Source organism: Colletotrichum costaricense (genome assembly GCF_030867565.1).
Source record: "Colletotrichum costaricense strain IMI 309622 chromosome Unknown Scaffold_8.1, whole genome shotgun sequence".
Classification (NCBI taxonomy): Eukaryota; Fungi; Ascomycota; class Sordariomycetes; order Glomerellales; family Glomerellaceae; genus Colletotrichum; species Colletotrichum costaricense.
The window spans coordinates 628,536-645,160 of record NW_026848237.1 but is presented as its reverse complement, the minus strand read 5'-3'; the positions used below and the strand labels follow the sequence as shown (position 1 = coordinate 645,160).

The 16,625-nt window shown below is 50.6% G+C and overlaps 3 protein-coding genes across 3 annotated transcripts; 1 reads left to right on the top strand and 2 right to left on the bottom strand.

Moving 5' to 3' along the window:
• Positions 1–1,743: 1,743 nt before the first annotated feature.
• Positions 1,744–3,328, bottom strand: CCOS01_08237 (glucan 1,4-alpha-maltohexaosidase; the record flags this gene model as incomplete). The annotated part of the gene is made up of 2 exons (XM_060456398.1): positions 1,744–3,263; positions 3,316–3,328. 2 exons carry the CDS (start codon positions 3,326–3,328, stop codon positions 1,744–1,746), a joined length of 1,533 nt encoding a protein of 510 aa, XP_060312672.1.
• Positions 3,329–4,590: 1,262 nt separating this feature from the next.
• Positions 4,591–14,391, top strand: CCOS01_08236 (peptide synthetase; the record flags this gene model as incomplete). The annotated part of the gene is made up of 5 exons (XM_060456397.1): positions 4,591–4,720; positions 4,779–10,831; positions 10,910–12,869; positions 12,935–12,988; positions 13,061–14,391. The coding sequence occupies 5 exons, from the start codon at positions 4,591–4,593 to the stop codon at positions 14,389–14,391; spliced, it is 9,528 nt and encodes a 3,175-aa protein (XP_060312671.1).
• Positions 14,392–14,837: 446 nt separating this feature from the next.
• On the bottom strand, positions 14,838–16,232 carry CCOS01_08235 (uncharacterized protein; the record flags this gene model as incomplete). Its single annotated transcript, XM_060456396.1, has 1 exon — positions 14,838–16,232. One exon carries the CDS (start codon positions 16,230–16,232, stop codon positions 14,838–14,840), a length of 1,395 nt encoding a protein of 464 aa, XP_060312670.1.
• Between the last annotated feature and the right edge of the window lie 393 nt (positions 16,233–16,625).

Sequence of the window (16,625 nt, the reverse complement as noted above, 5' to 3'; positions counted from 1 at the left end):
CAACAACGAAGCTCTCTCGAGGGCGCCATCGTCGGGTTTTCCACGGGGATGTCAGTGCCCTAGACCGCTTTAGGCTCCCCATCAACCATGGTGGCTTGGCTTACGACTTACAGGGGGGCGCGCAGGCTTCCATCTGGGTGCCTTGCTGGCGCTGTCTGGTCACTCTGATGTGCTATTTTTTGACATTTTGTGTTTGTCATGGCGCACTGCCGGCAGCCTCCCGATGCTCCCGTCCCTCCAGTCAGGGTCAAGCTTCTTGAGCAGGAGGCTCAGAAAGGATCTTAGATGCTTATGTCTTTTACGATCGCCCGAATCGGACATATTTTTCGGTAATAATTGACCAGGGCTCAGCTTCCTTACGCTGTAAATGAATTGGGGGTTATTGGTCGCGATTCGACTCATGTTTCACCCATGATTCCTCCAAAGCTTGCGATGTGGTAAAAGTTGAATTTCTTGACAACTTTCGCCTGAATTATTCTGCCACCTTAGAAGCGTCCAGGTACTTTCTAGCCACACTTGATCTCGATTCGGTGATGCTGGTTCCTGGCAAAATCTTGAGCTAGGCATTTGTGTAGTTTAGCCTTGACACATGGCCAACTTGATTGGCGTTTCTCCAGCACAATTGCCTCCAACATCTAGACCTAAGACGAGCCCCACGCTGGGCTACGCCGGTCTGGGCATAAGCCAGCACAACCGACCTCACCAACACTGAATCTGGAAAGGACCAAGACCTTCAACACCAATTAGGCAAAGAATTCGTCTCGGAGTCAGTCGCTTTAATCCCCATGAGTGTCAAGACTGATGCAAGCGGCGCCTCGGTTGAGGCGGTGGCTGTCGAACGTCCCGGAAGCCGGGCCCGAATGACATCACGTTGATCTTCCGCTGTTTGTCGGACTGTCCGTCGCTCTTCGCATTACCACATGTAGCAAGCCGAAAAGTATGTCAGAGTTTAGTCACAGATTTGGGAATCAAAGTAACGAACGGGATCTACTGACCAACTCAAACTATGCTGGATTCCAGACAGCCTTGAACGTCAACTGACGGAGTGTATTCCGGCCGCCACACAGCTTGGGGGATGGAGGCCAGTATGGCCTGCGGGCTCGGATTGTGTCCGGCGGATTTACCTCTAAACCTTTACTTGCCGAAATACGATGTCACGGAAAGTATGAACAATCCGAACCAAGATGAGAATTCATTAGGGTGCCTATGGTGGCGCGATCTAAGGCGGTGGTTCTTAACGGAATCCGGGATGAGTTTCCCTCGCGAGCGACACGTGGGCCAAAAATGAGCGCGGCCTCCGAGTCCGAATGCAGAATCTGGTGAAGCCGCAACGTTGTCCTTTCTCCACTGTGAAGGAAAGTTGATGAGTTAGGTGGTTGGGTGAGTGGTCATGACCAAGTGCCTCAATATATTTTGAGATGTCGCGCAGATGGACATTGCTGAGAGGGACTACACCCGGAGTCAACCCGTTCTGTGAACTCAAGTTTGCGAGCTCCTACTATTCCACCCAAGCTATGAGATGTTCTTCTTACATCATAGATGTCTTCGCGTCGCATGAAGACTTACTCCATATGCAATAGCTGACTTCACAGGCTCACATATGAAGCATGAGTTTAACAGGAGTCTGAAGATTTTATTAATGAAGCTGTTTAAGGGGAGTTTGCTGTCATCGAAACTGGAACATCTTTCTAACATCTGACTGCCTCAGTAAATACCTCACCTATACAACTACGATTCGTCCATCTATTCCTGATAGATGTTCGAATCAAAGTTGGTAGGAAACCTTTCACGACCTGGAGCATCTTTGTTAACCCATACAGATACCGAGACGCCTGGACACTTGAAGATGCCAAAGCCCTCATCGTCAATGACCACCTCGCCGGCCTCCCAGCCTAGTAAATCGGTCCATCTCTCACCGATATGTTCCTGGCCAACCGCCATGCGAATCTCGCCAGGGCCCTTGTTGCTCATCACACAGGCAAGCCCGTCAGGTTTATCCCAGGTTGCACGCCTCACGAAACCAATACAATTCGCATCATCCCAGTAACCCTCCTGAGAACCGTATGCATAAAGCTTACGAGCAAGCATCAAGTCAGCAAGCTTTCCCCCGCAAGATGGCGGCTCCGAGTCCTTCTTCATCCCGTATAGATCCCCATAAAAGGGACAGGGATAGCCCTCCTGACGGAGCAAGATGAGAGAGTACGCGAGGGGTTTGAAGAAGCCTTCAATCTTCGTGTCCATGGTTTGACCTGGTTGTGTGTCGTGGTTCATGACCACAGTGACCGCATTGATGGGCTTCTCTTGTACAAGACTGCCATCGAAGACTTTTCTCAAATCACCGCCTTCGCTGGTGCTGATTTGACTGAAGTTGTAGACGAGAGGCGCGTCGTAAAGGGAGAATTTGTGGTCCATCGTTTCCAGCCACTCCTTCATCGGCTCGGTCTCCGCGGTCCAGAACTCGCCGACGATGAACATGTCTTTGCCGCACTCATCTCGCAAGTTATCGATCCACTCGTTCGTGAACCGCTGACTGAAGTGTTGCACAGCGTCGAGACGGAAGCCCCTGAGACCCAATTCCTTGGTGATCCATGTCCCCCAGTTCTTGACGTCGTCTTGGACCTCAGGGTGTGAGTAGTCAATGTCGGCAAACATCATGTAGTCGGCATTACCCTGCTCGTCTCCAACAGACCGAGACCATTCTTTGTGGTCACCCATGATCTTATAGATGGACTTGCGCTCATTCTCCTGGTTCCAATCGGTGCCACCAAAGTGCTCCCAGTGCCACTTCATGCTGGAGTATTTGTCTCCTCGACCCGGAAAGTCAAAACCCAACCATCCTTCGATCTCGTAGGGCTCGGATGTCTCTTTGTTGCGATCGTTCTCGTCAACCTCGACAACGCGGCACCGCTCCGTCTTGTCAGCTCCAGCCTTGTGGTTCAGTACTGCGTCCCAGTAGACCCCGATTCCATTCTCTTTGGCCGCCTTGCAAAGCTCAATCAAGTCCTCTTTTGGTCCCCATTTCGTCGACTTGCCGCCTTTTTGGTCGAACTCGCCCAGATCGTAAAGATCGTAAATATCATACCCGTTGCCCTCCGCTGACTGTGCTTTGCAACCTGGCGGAAGCCAAATGTTGTCGACTCCGATGGCCTTGAGCTTCGGTACTGCCTCTTTCAGGCGTTTCCAGTGCTGTTGATCCGCTGGAATATTCCATTCGAAAGCCTGGAACATGGTGTCATTTTCGCGAGTCGCCTGCTGTTCATGTCCTGAGGAGTCGTCAGTGGGCAATTGAGACGTATGAAGTACGTTACAAGTTACCTAGATCGCCCATAATGCCGACTTCATTAATATTGTCGCACCTTAACCTGTGGCCTTCGGATTGCTGTAATTGACGGCGATGTCACCACTTAGGCAGTCAGAGGGTTTAGTGAGGCTCCAGTCGTCGGATAAAAAACAATTGATGTACGAAAAACTACAAATGTCATCGTGGGAAGTCAAGAGTGTACTCGCTGTTAATATGAAATCAAAGTCATTTCGTCATACATCAAAACGCGAGCCGCAGAATGTCAGTGTCTGTGGGTGGACGCGTGGGCAAGCAGGTTTATCTCGTGGCGCCCTGGCAGTTTCAAGACACTAGAGATAAGAAGCGCAAACGATATCGAGGATGAAGCGCCCTTATTTGCTTGTCGTTCTTGATTGCCTTGACCCCCTGCTAGCATCAGATGTGCTTGGGTGACGTCGCTGTGCGCTGATGCGATGCGTGGTTTAAGAACCGGAGCTTTTCATCCTTGAAGTCTTGGTAGTAAAGCGTCGGCTGCCGGTCAACTCACTTTATTGCGAAGTATCGAGTATGAGCTTCAGTTCAAAGAGCAGTCAAGCAAGGTTGCGTGTGGTCAAATCTGGGGTTGTCGCGTTACAGAAGCATGCACGTCTAGCCCAAGTGCCGATCGCTGCCACTAATTCGAGTCACACGGAGAGTCCTTCAGTTCACAATTTGATTCTGTCAATTATGTCGGTGCGCACACTGTGGTCACCCAAGATGCTCCGAATCGCCTTGTCTACGCCAGGAAATAGTGGTGAGAAACAGTACCGCTGGGCTCTCCACACCTCACTGCACGTACTTTACCGGCTCTCAGAATCTCTCAGGCCAGCCAACAGCCGATGTTTGTGGTGCTTGCTTCACACTTTTATGGAGGATCCTTTGCTGTGAGCCAGTTACATGTAGTTGGCGTTTAAAGCTGCTTCGGAATAGAGTTGGGGTTCGGACCGAAACATGTTCACGCCAGTCCGGCGTGGCAGGCCAGGTGGATGCTGAGAACGACTCGAAGTTTGCGAGCGGCATTTCAGCATAGAGCCATGCATACTAGGTAGACCCTGGACAGCCAGCTCTTCGAAGCTTTTAGGGCATTTTATCGTTTCTAGCTATAGTGTTAACCTTGGATAATCTGATATAGATCATTCTAGCTGCGATTGTATTTGACGAGTGACTCAGTACTTGACTAGAGGTATTACTGTACCAGTGAAGTGTAAGTACTCAACCTCAGCTAAGTCTGTTGCGTTACAATCCAGATCGAGATCTCACGTTTGCCCGTCATGGCTGCCACCACCGTTCCGGAAGGCACGACGCAAGTCGTCTTCAGTCAGCTCAGAACTTTTATTTCCAACATTTTGACGATTCCGGTTGAAAATATTGAAGATACGTCTTCATTTGTTACCCTTGGAGGTGAGCCCCGCAAGATTTTCTCAATTCTATCCTCATGGAGGTGCTCATCCTTTTCTAGGAGACTCGTTCAAAGCAGTTCACCTGTACCAAAAATGCGCTGAGCAAGGCCTGGGCGTCCGATTCCAAGATCTACTCCACAGGTCCCTGAAAGAAGTCGCCTCGCTAGCTTTCAGCAATCAAGCAGGGTGTTCTTCGACCGAACAACTGAGACAGGGAGATGGTACATTCCCGCAGATGCCTCCCGACTATGATTTTGCCAGGATTTTTCACGAGTTGCGAAAGAAGCACAATGTGAGCGATGATGCTGTCGAAGACGTTTATCCTTGCAGCCCAATGCAAGAGAGCATGTATATTGGTCAGAAGATGGTCTCTAAGCAACTGTACCGGACGCGTGGGCTCTTTGAGACTGAGGCCGAGTTTGATCTGGATCACTTCCAAACCTGTTGGAACGACATTATTCACCGTCACCAAACTCTCCGAACTGTCTACGTCGAAACCTCGGATACCACATCTGGCCGTCTCTTAGATGCAGTTGTTCTCAAGTCTAAACCGGAACATTTGGTCATCGACCATGTGAAGGATCTGGAGGAGATACGACGTCAATTCGCAAACGGGGACCTTGGGACAGCCAATGCAGATGAAGAGAGACATCAGCACCAAATCATCGCTTACGTCGATATCCAAAATCCAGGTCGAGTTTTATTTCAGATGGATTTAAACCATTTGACCGTTGACGGTAGCTCCTTGATGATAATCGTAGATGAGTTGGTCAAAGGGTTGCAAGGCTCTCGGCTTCTTAGCCAAGCACCTGGATACGAGAGATACATCGACTACTTACAGACCCAGACGGATGAAGACGGCGCGCTCGACTACTGGGTCGACTATCTGGACGGGACAGAGCCATGTTCTTTCCCTGTTATGAACGACAACCAAGCAGGCGGTGCCGGGTCTTTCCACGTCTCGGAGATGCCTCTTGATGTTGGTCTAGACGACATTCGCGTCTTCTGCCAAAAGCATAATGCGACCATATCGAATGTGCTGCAAGCTGTCTGGGCTCTTGTTCTTCACGCTTATACGGGCGACCCGGATATCTGCTTCGGTTACCTCTCTTCCGGGCGAAGTCTACCGATTCCTGGAGTGTCTCAAATCGTTGGGCCGATGATGAACTTGCTAGTCTGCCGCGTCGGCGGAATCGACAACATGTCGCTCCAAGGTCTTCTCCATACTATCAGAGAAGACTTTTTAAACGCGCTACCACACCAATGCTTCTCTATTGGCAAGGTGCAGCGGATACTCGGAACCAACGAAACCAAGCTATTCAACACCATCGTAACCTCGTATTACTCGCCTTCCATGTCCGACGCCACCGGCAGCACGTTTTTCAGGCTACTCTCGTCCCATAATGCCTCCGATTTCGATATTGTGCTAAAGGTTGTCTACTCGGACTCGGAGATTCAAGTGCGACTCGCTTATTCGACCGCCACGTTATCGTCGGCAATGGCAAGCAACGTATCGCATACGTTTTCAAGCGTCTTATCAAGGTTGATTGAGATGGACGATGTGCAAGCTACCATCGCTACAACAACCGCGATTAGCAGGTGGGACATGCAGCAAGTCGCAACGTGGAACTCACGTATGCATGCTCCGCTGCCTGGTCCTCGATTGACCTGCATTCATCGCCTGATCGAGAATCAAGTGCGGCTTCAGCCTGATGCGCAGGCAGTCCACGCGTGGGATGGACACATGACCTATAAAGAGCTCAATGAAGCTGCTTCCAGTGTCGCTCAAGAGATTTTGCAGCGGGGTATTGGACCTGGAGCTTTTATCGCGCTTTGCTTCGAGAAGTCAAAATGGTATTCCGTCGCCCTTCTCGGCGTCTTGAAGAGTGGTAATGCCTTCGCGCCTGTTGACATCTCGAATCCCGAAAATCGGCGACAGGAGATCCTGCAGCAGTTGGCAATCTCCACAGAAACTGGACTTGCCATCTGCTCGAAGCAACAAGCGCCATCAATCAAGCATATGGTCGGTCAGGTCCTTCAATTGGATCTAGACCAGGCCACTCCGAAGAAAGACCATACTATTCCGCTACCATCTATTTCTCCCGACAGTCCAGCCTACGTCATCTTCACCTCCGGTTCTACGGGCAAGCCAAAGGGAGTCGTTGTGGAACATCGAGCATATGCATATGCGGCTCAAGCTCATAGCGATGGAATACACATCAATTCCACTTCGAGAGTCCTTCAGTTTGCTTCCTATGGGTTTGACACGAGTATGGAAGATCATCTGACAACTTTCGCCGTCGGTGCCTGTCTATGTGTTCCACGTGAGAACGACCGGTTGAGCTGCCCAGACTTAGCCAGGTTTGCATCAGCGTCAGGGGCAAATTGGGCACATCTCACGCCTTCATTCGCCGAGATGTTCACGCCGGTTACACTACCGACGATGAGAACCATGGTTCTTGGTGGAGAGGCAATGACTGCGAAAAACATTCAGAGCTGGGCCTGTCGACCACACACAGAACTCATCCAGGTTTACGGCCCATCGGAGTGCAGCGTGACTAGCACAATCAGTCCGCCATTCACAAAAGACATCAGCCCTACTGCCATTGGGTTCGCCGTTCCCGGGTGCGCAGCATATGTTGCTAGGCCTGATGACTCAAGCATCCTTCAAGCTATCGGTGCAGTAGGTGAGCTCCTGGTGGAAGGTCCAATTCTTGCAAGGGGTTACCTGGGCGATCCTGCACAAACATCAACCTCGTTCGTTGAGGGCCTTGATTGGGCACTTGGTAGAAGACTTTACAAGACCGGCGATCTAGTCAAATACGACTCTGCTGGTCAACTTCATTTTGTCGGGCGAAGAGATGGGCAGGTCAAGCTCAGGGGTCAGAGAATTGAACTGGGAGAAATTGAGCGACAGTTGATCCTTGAGCCCAGAGTGCAGCATTGTCTCGCCGTTGTTCCGAAGTCTGGGCCTTGTGCGAAGAGATTGGTGGCCGCTGTCATGCTCAATGGCTCAATTGTAGCGCCGCCCTCAAGCATGTCTGCATCACCTATCAAGATCCTGAACGCACCTTGGCTTGAGCATATCAACTGCATGAGAGGGTTTCTTCTTGACAAGCTACCACCCTATATGAACCCAGAGCTATGGTTCATTCTAGAATCCCTGCCAAGAAATTCTTCGGGGAAACTCGATCGAAAGGGGGTGATTCAGTATCTTGAAAGACTTACTCCAGATGAGTTCGCCGGATTGTTGCCACGTATGGACGACGACAGCACTAAAAGAGATGGTACGGAGCTGGAGACGAGGTTAAGGAGCATCTGGAGTGAGGCTCTGAATGTCAGCGAGGACGAAATTCGCTGGAACACCTCATTTTACCACCTCGGTGAGTTTATCAGTATCAATATCGCGCGTTTCTCACGAGGCTCATCAAACTATTCAGGTGGAGATTCCATCTCGGCCATGACCATTAGCAGTATGGCGAGGCAGACTGGGATGAACATATCGGCTGCAGATATCCTTCGGTACCGGTCAATTGAGCGCCTAGCCAAATCAATTGGAGCAGCTGCCTCGCCAGTTCCAGCTCAGATTAACACGTCCATGGATCCAGCAGGACCGCAAGCTTTTGTCCTTTCTCCCATTCAGAAACTTCACTTCCATACGTCGCCCAAGGGAGACGATCTTGATCAGCAGACCATGGTCGTTGAAGTCACCCAGGCCGTAGACCAGCAAGAACTGCTGGCGGCCCTGGAAACCCTCTTCAAGGCTCATCCAATGCTCTGCGCGCAGTTCAAGTGTCGCGATGGCGAATGGACGCAATATCTACCTGTTGGATCTGCCATTAGCGTCGTTGACTACTGTCGCATAAGGTTCCACAGTCGGAAACAGCTCAACTACGTTGTCGAGTGCATCAGCGAGGCCAAGAGGTCAATCCATCTCTCCAACGGTCCTCTCGTGGCCGTGGACTTATTTGAGTCTCAGGGTCGGACCCTCCTATCTATGACAATCCATCACCTTGTCGTAGATGCAGTGTCGTGGCGGATACTCTTGCGCGAGTTGGAGTCATACCTCCTCTTCGAGACGCCGATCGCAGACGAAGCAACATCATTCCAACATTGGACATTAGAGCAACATCGCTTCTCATCGAACTTACTACCACACAGCGTTTTGCCTCCGTCGGCTCATGCTCTTGCCACTGATTTGTCATTCTGGGGCATGGCAGATGAGAGGAACTGTTTCGGGGACTGTGTTTCTCATACCATCACTCTCGACTCATATATCTCTGAACAACTGGTTTCAGCGCAGGGAGTGCCTGCACGAGGAGCTCATGATTTGCTGTTGGCCTCTGTTATTGACTCGTTTGTTGAGATTTTCGATCGCTCCCCTGTTTTGTTCATTGAGTGTCATGGACGAGAAATCTTCGTTCCTGAGGTGGACCCGTCTACCACTGTTGGCTGGTTCACGACTTTCTCTCCCATCATCGCAAACGGCCACGGCAACATTCTCAACGATGTCAGCGAGTTCCGTAACAATGTTCCACTCAATGGCTTAGCCTACTTCGCATCACGTTTCCTGAGCACAGCTGGCAAGGAGGCGTTCGAGCACCATCATCCCATGGAGGTAACTCTCAACTATCTCGGGGTTTTCCAGCAATTCGAGAAAGACGGCTCTTTGTTCAAGAGATGTAGCGACGAGATCCAGGAGAGGATCTCGGGCCTCAGAAACCAGCAACGTGCAGGGTCATCGAGATATGCCCTGATTTCAATCTTGGCATCCATCAAAGATAATCAGCTGTCTCTGCAGGTTGAGTGGAACTCTCGGATGCACCACCAAGATCTATTGGTAGGTTGGCTCCATCAATTTGAACAAAGTCTGAGGACATTTGCTAGCGGCCTCGCGGACGAACACCAGCGCTTGCCTCCATCCCCTTCGGAGCCTCTGGTTACCTCAGTTGGACTTCAACGCAAGGACCTCAACGCCGTCCTCAATCTCGCTCAATCCCGTCTCGGCATCACGCGTACCGAGATAGAATCAGTCCTTCCTTGCTCTCCAATTCAAGTTAGCCTCATACTGTCGCAGCTGAAGGGTCCAAGCAATCAGTACAGCCAGCACTTCCTTTTCAAGCTGTCTGGGTCAATGCCACTCAATCCTAATGACCTCATAGCAGCCTGGAAGCAGATTATTGCGACGCACCAAACATTGAGAACTGTCTTCATTGAAGATGCGTTTGGGAGGTTTCTTCAGCTCGTGTTGAAGGCTGTCGACATCGAGATTCAGGTCCACAGGCTTCGGAGCGAGAGCGATTTGCCAACCCTATGGGCGGAGCAGTCATCCTCGGTCGCAACTAAACCTTTGAGCGGCAAGATACTCCATGAGCTTCAGTTGTACACCGCAGATGACGGTTCTGTATACTGTCTTTTGGACAAAAATCATATCATCACTGACGGAACGACTTCTCGCCTCTTGATTCGAAATTTCCTGGCTATTTTGAACAATCGCCCGCAACACGAGACCTACCCGTATTCCAATTACATCGACTATGTCGAGAAGCAAGATACCTATGAGATCGCACAATATTGGTGCCGCTACTTGGATGGGGCACCGTCATGTCTGTTTCCAGTACTACGTCAACATCGATCGTCATCAGTTCAAACTCTCGAGTTTACCCGCACATCTTCCACTTTTCCCAAGCGCGATTTAAGCTCAGCATGTCGAAAGTTGGATCTCACAATTCCCATCATATTCCAGGCCGCGTGGTCAATGGTTTTGTCCACATATTTGAACTCAGACGACGTAGTCTTTGGTCTCCTCGGCCACGGTAGAGACATCCCGATTCAGGGGGCGTCAGAGATCGTGGGCCCGATGGCCAATGTCGTGCCCGTCAGAGTACAACTAAGTCCGAGGACGACAATCTCGAAGATCTTGACTAGATTGCGAGAGGATATTATTGATCATCTCACCAAACAGGCAGTTTCTTTGGCCCGGATCCAACATGCAGCCCGACGCAGTGGAGATGCCTTATTCAACACGATTTTCAACTTCCAAAAGACGACCGCAACGCCAGAATCGGAGAGGATCAAATCGGAGCTACTATTTGTGCATGACACAAGCGAGGTAATTCGCTGTCTCCAGTCTCAATTTTCTGCAGTTGTGGCATCATGAACCAAGAGAATGCTAACTCGCCTTGAATAGTTCGACATCGCCTTGTGTATCACCGAAGATCCAGGGCAGTTTCATGTAACCATTGAGACTGCAACATACTTCATGTCTGAACTTCAAGCGGAGCGCATTCTAGCTGTCTACTTGAACGCCGTGCAAGCTATAATCGACGACCCAGAGGCCCAGATCTCGAAGATATGCCTCACCAGCGCACTGGATGAGAAGCAGATGCAGGAATGGAACTCGTCTCAGCTCGAGATCAATGGGCGTTGTGTCCACGACATGATCTCAGAGACAGTCAACAGACAACCCTCGAGGCCAGCCATCTGTGCCTGGGACGGCGATTTGTCCTACGCCGAAGTGGACTCCCTATCCACCAATCTCGCGTCGCGACTCCAGGCTATGGGAGTTGTGCCAGAAGATATCGTCGTTCTTTGTTTTGAAAAGTCATTGTGGGCAGTGGTGTCAATGCTTGCGGTGGCAAAGTCCGGGGCGGCATTCGTACACATTGATCCAAATGGTGCTGCTAAGAGGAATAAGTCTGTGGTCGAGCAGACTGGGGCCAGGATTGGGCTGTCTTCGTCAGAACAATACAACAAGCTGACAAGCCTCGTGGAAACACTTGTTGTCGTCGACAAGACTTCCATGGAGAATTCTTCAAACTTTGCGATTTCGCTTACCCATTCTGTTACTCCTCTCAACACACTTTACGTCATCTTCACCTCAGGAACAACAGGTACACCAAAGGGAGTGGTGATCCAGCACAAGTCATTCTGTTCAGCCGTGGCATACAACACCTCCTGGCTGCAAATCAAGCCCGAGTCCCGCGTCTTACAGTTCACAAACTTCTGTTTCGACGCCTCTCTCGAAGAGATTTTCACCGTTCTTGCCGCGGGTGGTTGCGTCTGCATTCCGTCCGAGGAAGAGCGCATGTCCGACATCCCCGGATTTGTCGCGCGTAAGTGGGTTAACTGGGCTGCTTTCACGCCATCTTTCCTCCGTACTCTTGATCCCGATGATTTGGAATCCGTCAAGTTCATCACCGTCCATGCGGAGCCGATGGGCCAGGATCTTGTGGCTCGTTGGGCTGGGAAGATCCACATGAGGCCTAGCTACGGGCCGACGGAGTGCTCAGTGACCAGCACCATTGGAGCTCCGTTCAAGGTAGATACAGTCGCTACGAACATCGGTTGGCCGGTTGGGTGTCGCGCTTGGGTTGTACATCCGGAGAACCACTACATCTTGATGCCCGTTGGGGCTGTTGGCGAACTACTTCTCGACGGGCCCATTGTGGGCAAAGGCTACCTCAACGACGAGACCAAAACCGCGACCGCGTTTATTGAGCCTCCCGCATGGGCATCTGACAAGAAATTTTCACTAAAAGGTAATAGAGGCACTCGAAGATTGTATAAGACGGGTGATTTGGTGAGGTATGCCGAAGATGGAAGCCTCTTCATCCAACGCAGGAAAGGTCACTCGCAAGTCAAAATTCGTGGCCAGCGAGTTGAGCTTGGCGAAATTCAATATCATCTCAACAATCTCTCTGGAATCATTGTGCACAGTATGGTCCTGGTGCCGGAATTGGGTAAACTTAAAGAACGCCTTGTGGCTGTCGTGAGCCTGACAGTTTTATCATCGGATCTCGAAACACGCGCTTACAACCAAGACATTACCATCGTCGAAAAGGAGAATCTCAGTCAGGAGATGCGCCAGAAGCTGACTAATGCGCTGAATACAATGACTTCGGCGCTCGAGAGAGAGTTGCCTCAGTACATGATCCCGGAAATATGGCTCATTGTCAAGAGCCTCCCAGTCCAGCTATCACTCAAGCTAGATCGGCAACGAGTCATGAGCTGGGTAGGACAGATTGACCATCGAACCCTCTCGGCCGCTCTTGATCTTCATCAAGATGGTGACTCAGATCATAAAAGTGGCTCTTCCACGGAAGAAACTTTGAGGGGCATATGGGCGGAAATCCTTGGGCTTGAACCTCGTAAGTGAAGAAGCTCCTCGACCGGCAATCGGCAACGTGAGACACACCTGACTTTCCATTTCCAGATCGAATTGGATTTGAGCAGTCGTTCTTCAGACTTGGAGGAGATTCTATCTACGGTGAGTATCTGCAGAGAATCCAATCGATTCTCTGAACCATTGGCAAGTGGCTGATGTTGTTTTATCTTCTAGCGATGCAAGCAATGAGACTCTGCAAAGCAGTTGGCCTCGACGTGACAACACAGGATGTTCTCGCGAACCCAACAATCAGGCTTTTGGCATGCAAAGTTACGAAGCGAGCCACCAGGCCCGAAATGGACCACGCCCTGCCTAGGATAACAAGCAATTCTGCCCCTGTACCGCACTCTGTCCTAGCTCACGACAATGTCGAGACCGTGTCACCCTGCTCGCCGTTCCAGAACAGGATGTATCAAGCGTTCCTTAGCAAGCCTCAGAGACCATACTTATTCAACAGTCTTGTTTTGTTGAATGCCATTCAAGGTTCTTCGTCTGTCGACACCGGCGCGCTTCTGGGGGCGTGGCAACAAACCATCACTCGGCATGCGATATTGAGGACTGTCTTTATCCGCGACCTTGCCTCGGGAGCTATCTTCCAGAGAGTGCTCAAAGAGCACAAGGCTGACATCACCGTCCTTAAAGTCAGCTCAGTGGAAGAAGCCACGAAAGGAGCTGGGCTCCATCTCGACACCGTTCGCTCGAATTTATTCAAGGACGACTCACCTCCAGTTTCGGTGCGCCTTTTTGTTAGTTCTTATGGAGAGATATTCGTCCACTTCGTCATGGGACACATCTTGATTGATCATGTGAGCTTGGCACACGTCTTCTGCGACTTTGTCGCGCTCTATTGTGGTCAGAGCCCAGGGGCAAAGCCTCTGACCGGTTTTCATGATTACATCGAGCACATCAACTCTCAGCGAGATGTCCACGCAAGCAGTGAATACTGGATCGACAAGCTACAGGGCGTAAAGCCATACATGGTCCCAATCGAGACTATGGTGAGAAGCGGCCCAGACCCTCATACCATGGGTTCCATCAACTTCGTAGTTGATATCACAGTCGAGATGAAGCAGTTTCTCTGCGAGGTCGGGGTGACTCTTTCGAACGTTCTTCAATTCGCATGGGCTATGCTCCTCCATGTTTACACTGGTCATTCTACCGTTTGTTTTGGGCATCTAGTCTCTGATCGAGACATTGACTTGCCGCACGCGGATGAGGTTGTCGGACCAATGCTATCAATGATGATAGCCTGTGCTAGTTTTGACGATTCGACGATGATTATTCAGGCCCTGCAGGGCTTCCAAGATGAGAACATCCGCAGCCTGAACCACAAGACCTTTGACTTGACCGAAGTCGAGCGTCAGCTAGGGTGCGAAGGTACCGGACTTTTCAATACGCTAGTCAACCACCGAAAGGTCAAGTACTCGGATGATGATATCGAGATTGGGTTCCGATCAATCTGGAAGCAGGATCCCCACGAGGCAAGTCAAAAGCCATGCTCTTGAACAAGAGTGCATGAACTAATCCGGCAAATTGGCAGCAACTCCTGGTACTGGCATTCAACGAAGGACCATCCCGACTTGACGCTACGCTTGCCTATTACGAGTCCCTGTTTTCTGAGACTACCATGAAGACCTTGACGCAGACATATCGACGGCTACTTGATCTGTTGATTGATCAGCACAGCCAGACGGTGGGCGACATCAAAATAAGGCTCACTTCCTAGTGCGATTCGCCAACCACGTTGCAGGGAACTTGGAACTCGGAGTTGGATTTCGTTTTGTGGTATTAGACGTGCTCTTGCTTTTGCTTTTCTACTTTGATGATGCTTGAGTCTTTCTACATGTATTTTGATGCCTGTCAAAACTTATACACATGCTGGTATCTATGCTTTCATTATCCATCCATACGATGTCGCTGTCCCAATTCTTTCCGGGAAGCCGAAATGGCCTTATGGCCACAGGCCATAAACAAAGGGGTCGACATATGGGTAGTCGGCCTCCATGCCTATAATGATGCTGTACTCGTCTCTCAGTAGATCTGAGCCTTCGTTGCCGAATTTCGAATATTTACTCAGCTCGTGTCGCCGCAGGGCAATAGTCCACGGGAAACTGGAATGAGCGACGCCCATGAATGCGCTCGCTCTGAACATGACCAGAAAATCCACTAGGGCATGCTGGTCAAATGTAAGGGCATCAAGTTGCTCGCGATCAGCCCCGAGAAGCAGGTCGTTTTTGGTCACCACCGTAATATTCCTCCTTGGTGTACCAGTCTCTATTGAGAGATACTTGTTGAGCCTTTCCGCAAAGATGTCGACCACAGTCTGGTTTCCAGATGCCACGTAGACAACGTTCAACCCCGTGCGCTCGAGATAACGGAATTGTTCTTCGAATTGGTCATCCATCCGCGAGAACCGCCACTCGTCAGGCCCCCAGGCAGAAGTGGCATCCTTCTCCAGTCGTAGATGCGCCCCAAAATAAGCATTGGGGTTGATGGCTTTTCTCGGATCGAAAGGAAGCGCGAATTTCTCCTTGAGCAGGTAGAGAATCTTTGCCGCAAGAGCGCGAGTGTCATTCCTGAAGGACAGGATTTTGCCGAACTCGTGTACGAAGGCGTCACCGTCGTCGCGCACGGGATACTCGAGGAAGGACTGCTCCATCTTGATGTGTACTGGAGCTTCTGGACCCATATGTTCTCGAACTCCCTGCTCTTCGAGCCAGTTGTCGAAGAAGTATCGCCATTTTCGCGGATGTCTCAGCCCCTCCCGTGGATGATCTGGCTCGAAATGGTCTCCCACCAGAGACAAAGGCTCCCCTAAACGGTGTTCGTAGAAGGGAAAGTCCGTCGCCTTTTCGTACACGATCATCCCCGGACACCCCTCTGTCAGGCGTGTTATAAATGCCTCGCGGTCCAATAGGTAGTCGAGAGGCACCTCGTTTCCCGTTTCGATATCGGTAATGTCTTTCGCGTTACGCAGGGACATTGAAGGCAAAACGAGTGCACCTCCGCCGTGGATCGCATACCGGACGCACTTCAGTATTTGGTTTCGCACCATGCCAATGCCGCCGTGCTGTTCTTCGCAGCTGAAGAGCAGCCCAGGGCGAAACCGAGTGCGAGAGCATGTTTCCCGAATGGGCGCGTAGTCGATCGGAGTTGGAAATTCGACATCAATGGCTTGTCGCATGAACCCGCTCTCGGTCGTCGCTTCTTCGTTCGATTCATCAGGAAAAAATGTTGAAACTGTATCTGCGATCGCGTCGTGAACGCCTAGTAATCGGAGGCTCCAGACAAAAATAAGAAATAGCGCCAAGAAGGACCACACCAGTGGACGATTTTCGGAGAGCATGGCTGTTGTTTAATCAAACAAACAAGATCATCAAAGGAAGAACGCCGCCACGATAGCCGATTGGGAGGCCAAGAACACCAAGAATTTGCCAAGAGATGAACTCCAGTTGCATTTCTTCATCGAGAAGAATGGAGGGCAACGGATGGTCGAAAGACCCCCAACGGGCCCATCGGGGCATTCGCGAACATGGGAGCTTCAAGGATCCTTGGTGGTGAGGTTTCAGCCATGTTTCAAGCGACCGTAAGATCTACTCGTCCTTTTCAGAGGCGCTAACTCCTCGAGGTTTCCAAGCTGGCTTACATAATTGAGCTTTCACAATTGAAATGGGGAGATGATAAATCACGCATGTCATTGCCATGTCTCGTAAATTATCTAGAGGTTAGTCTTCTGGAT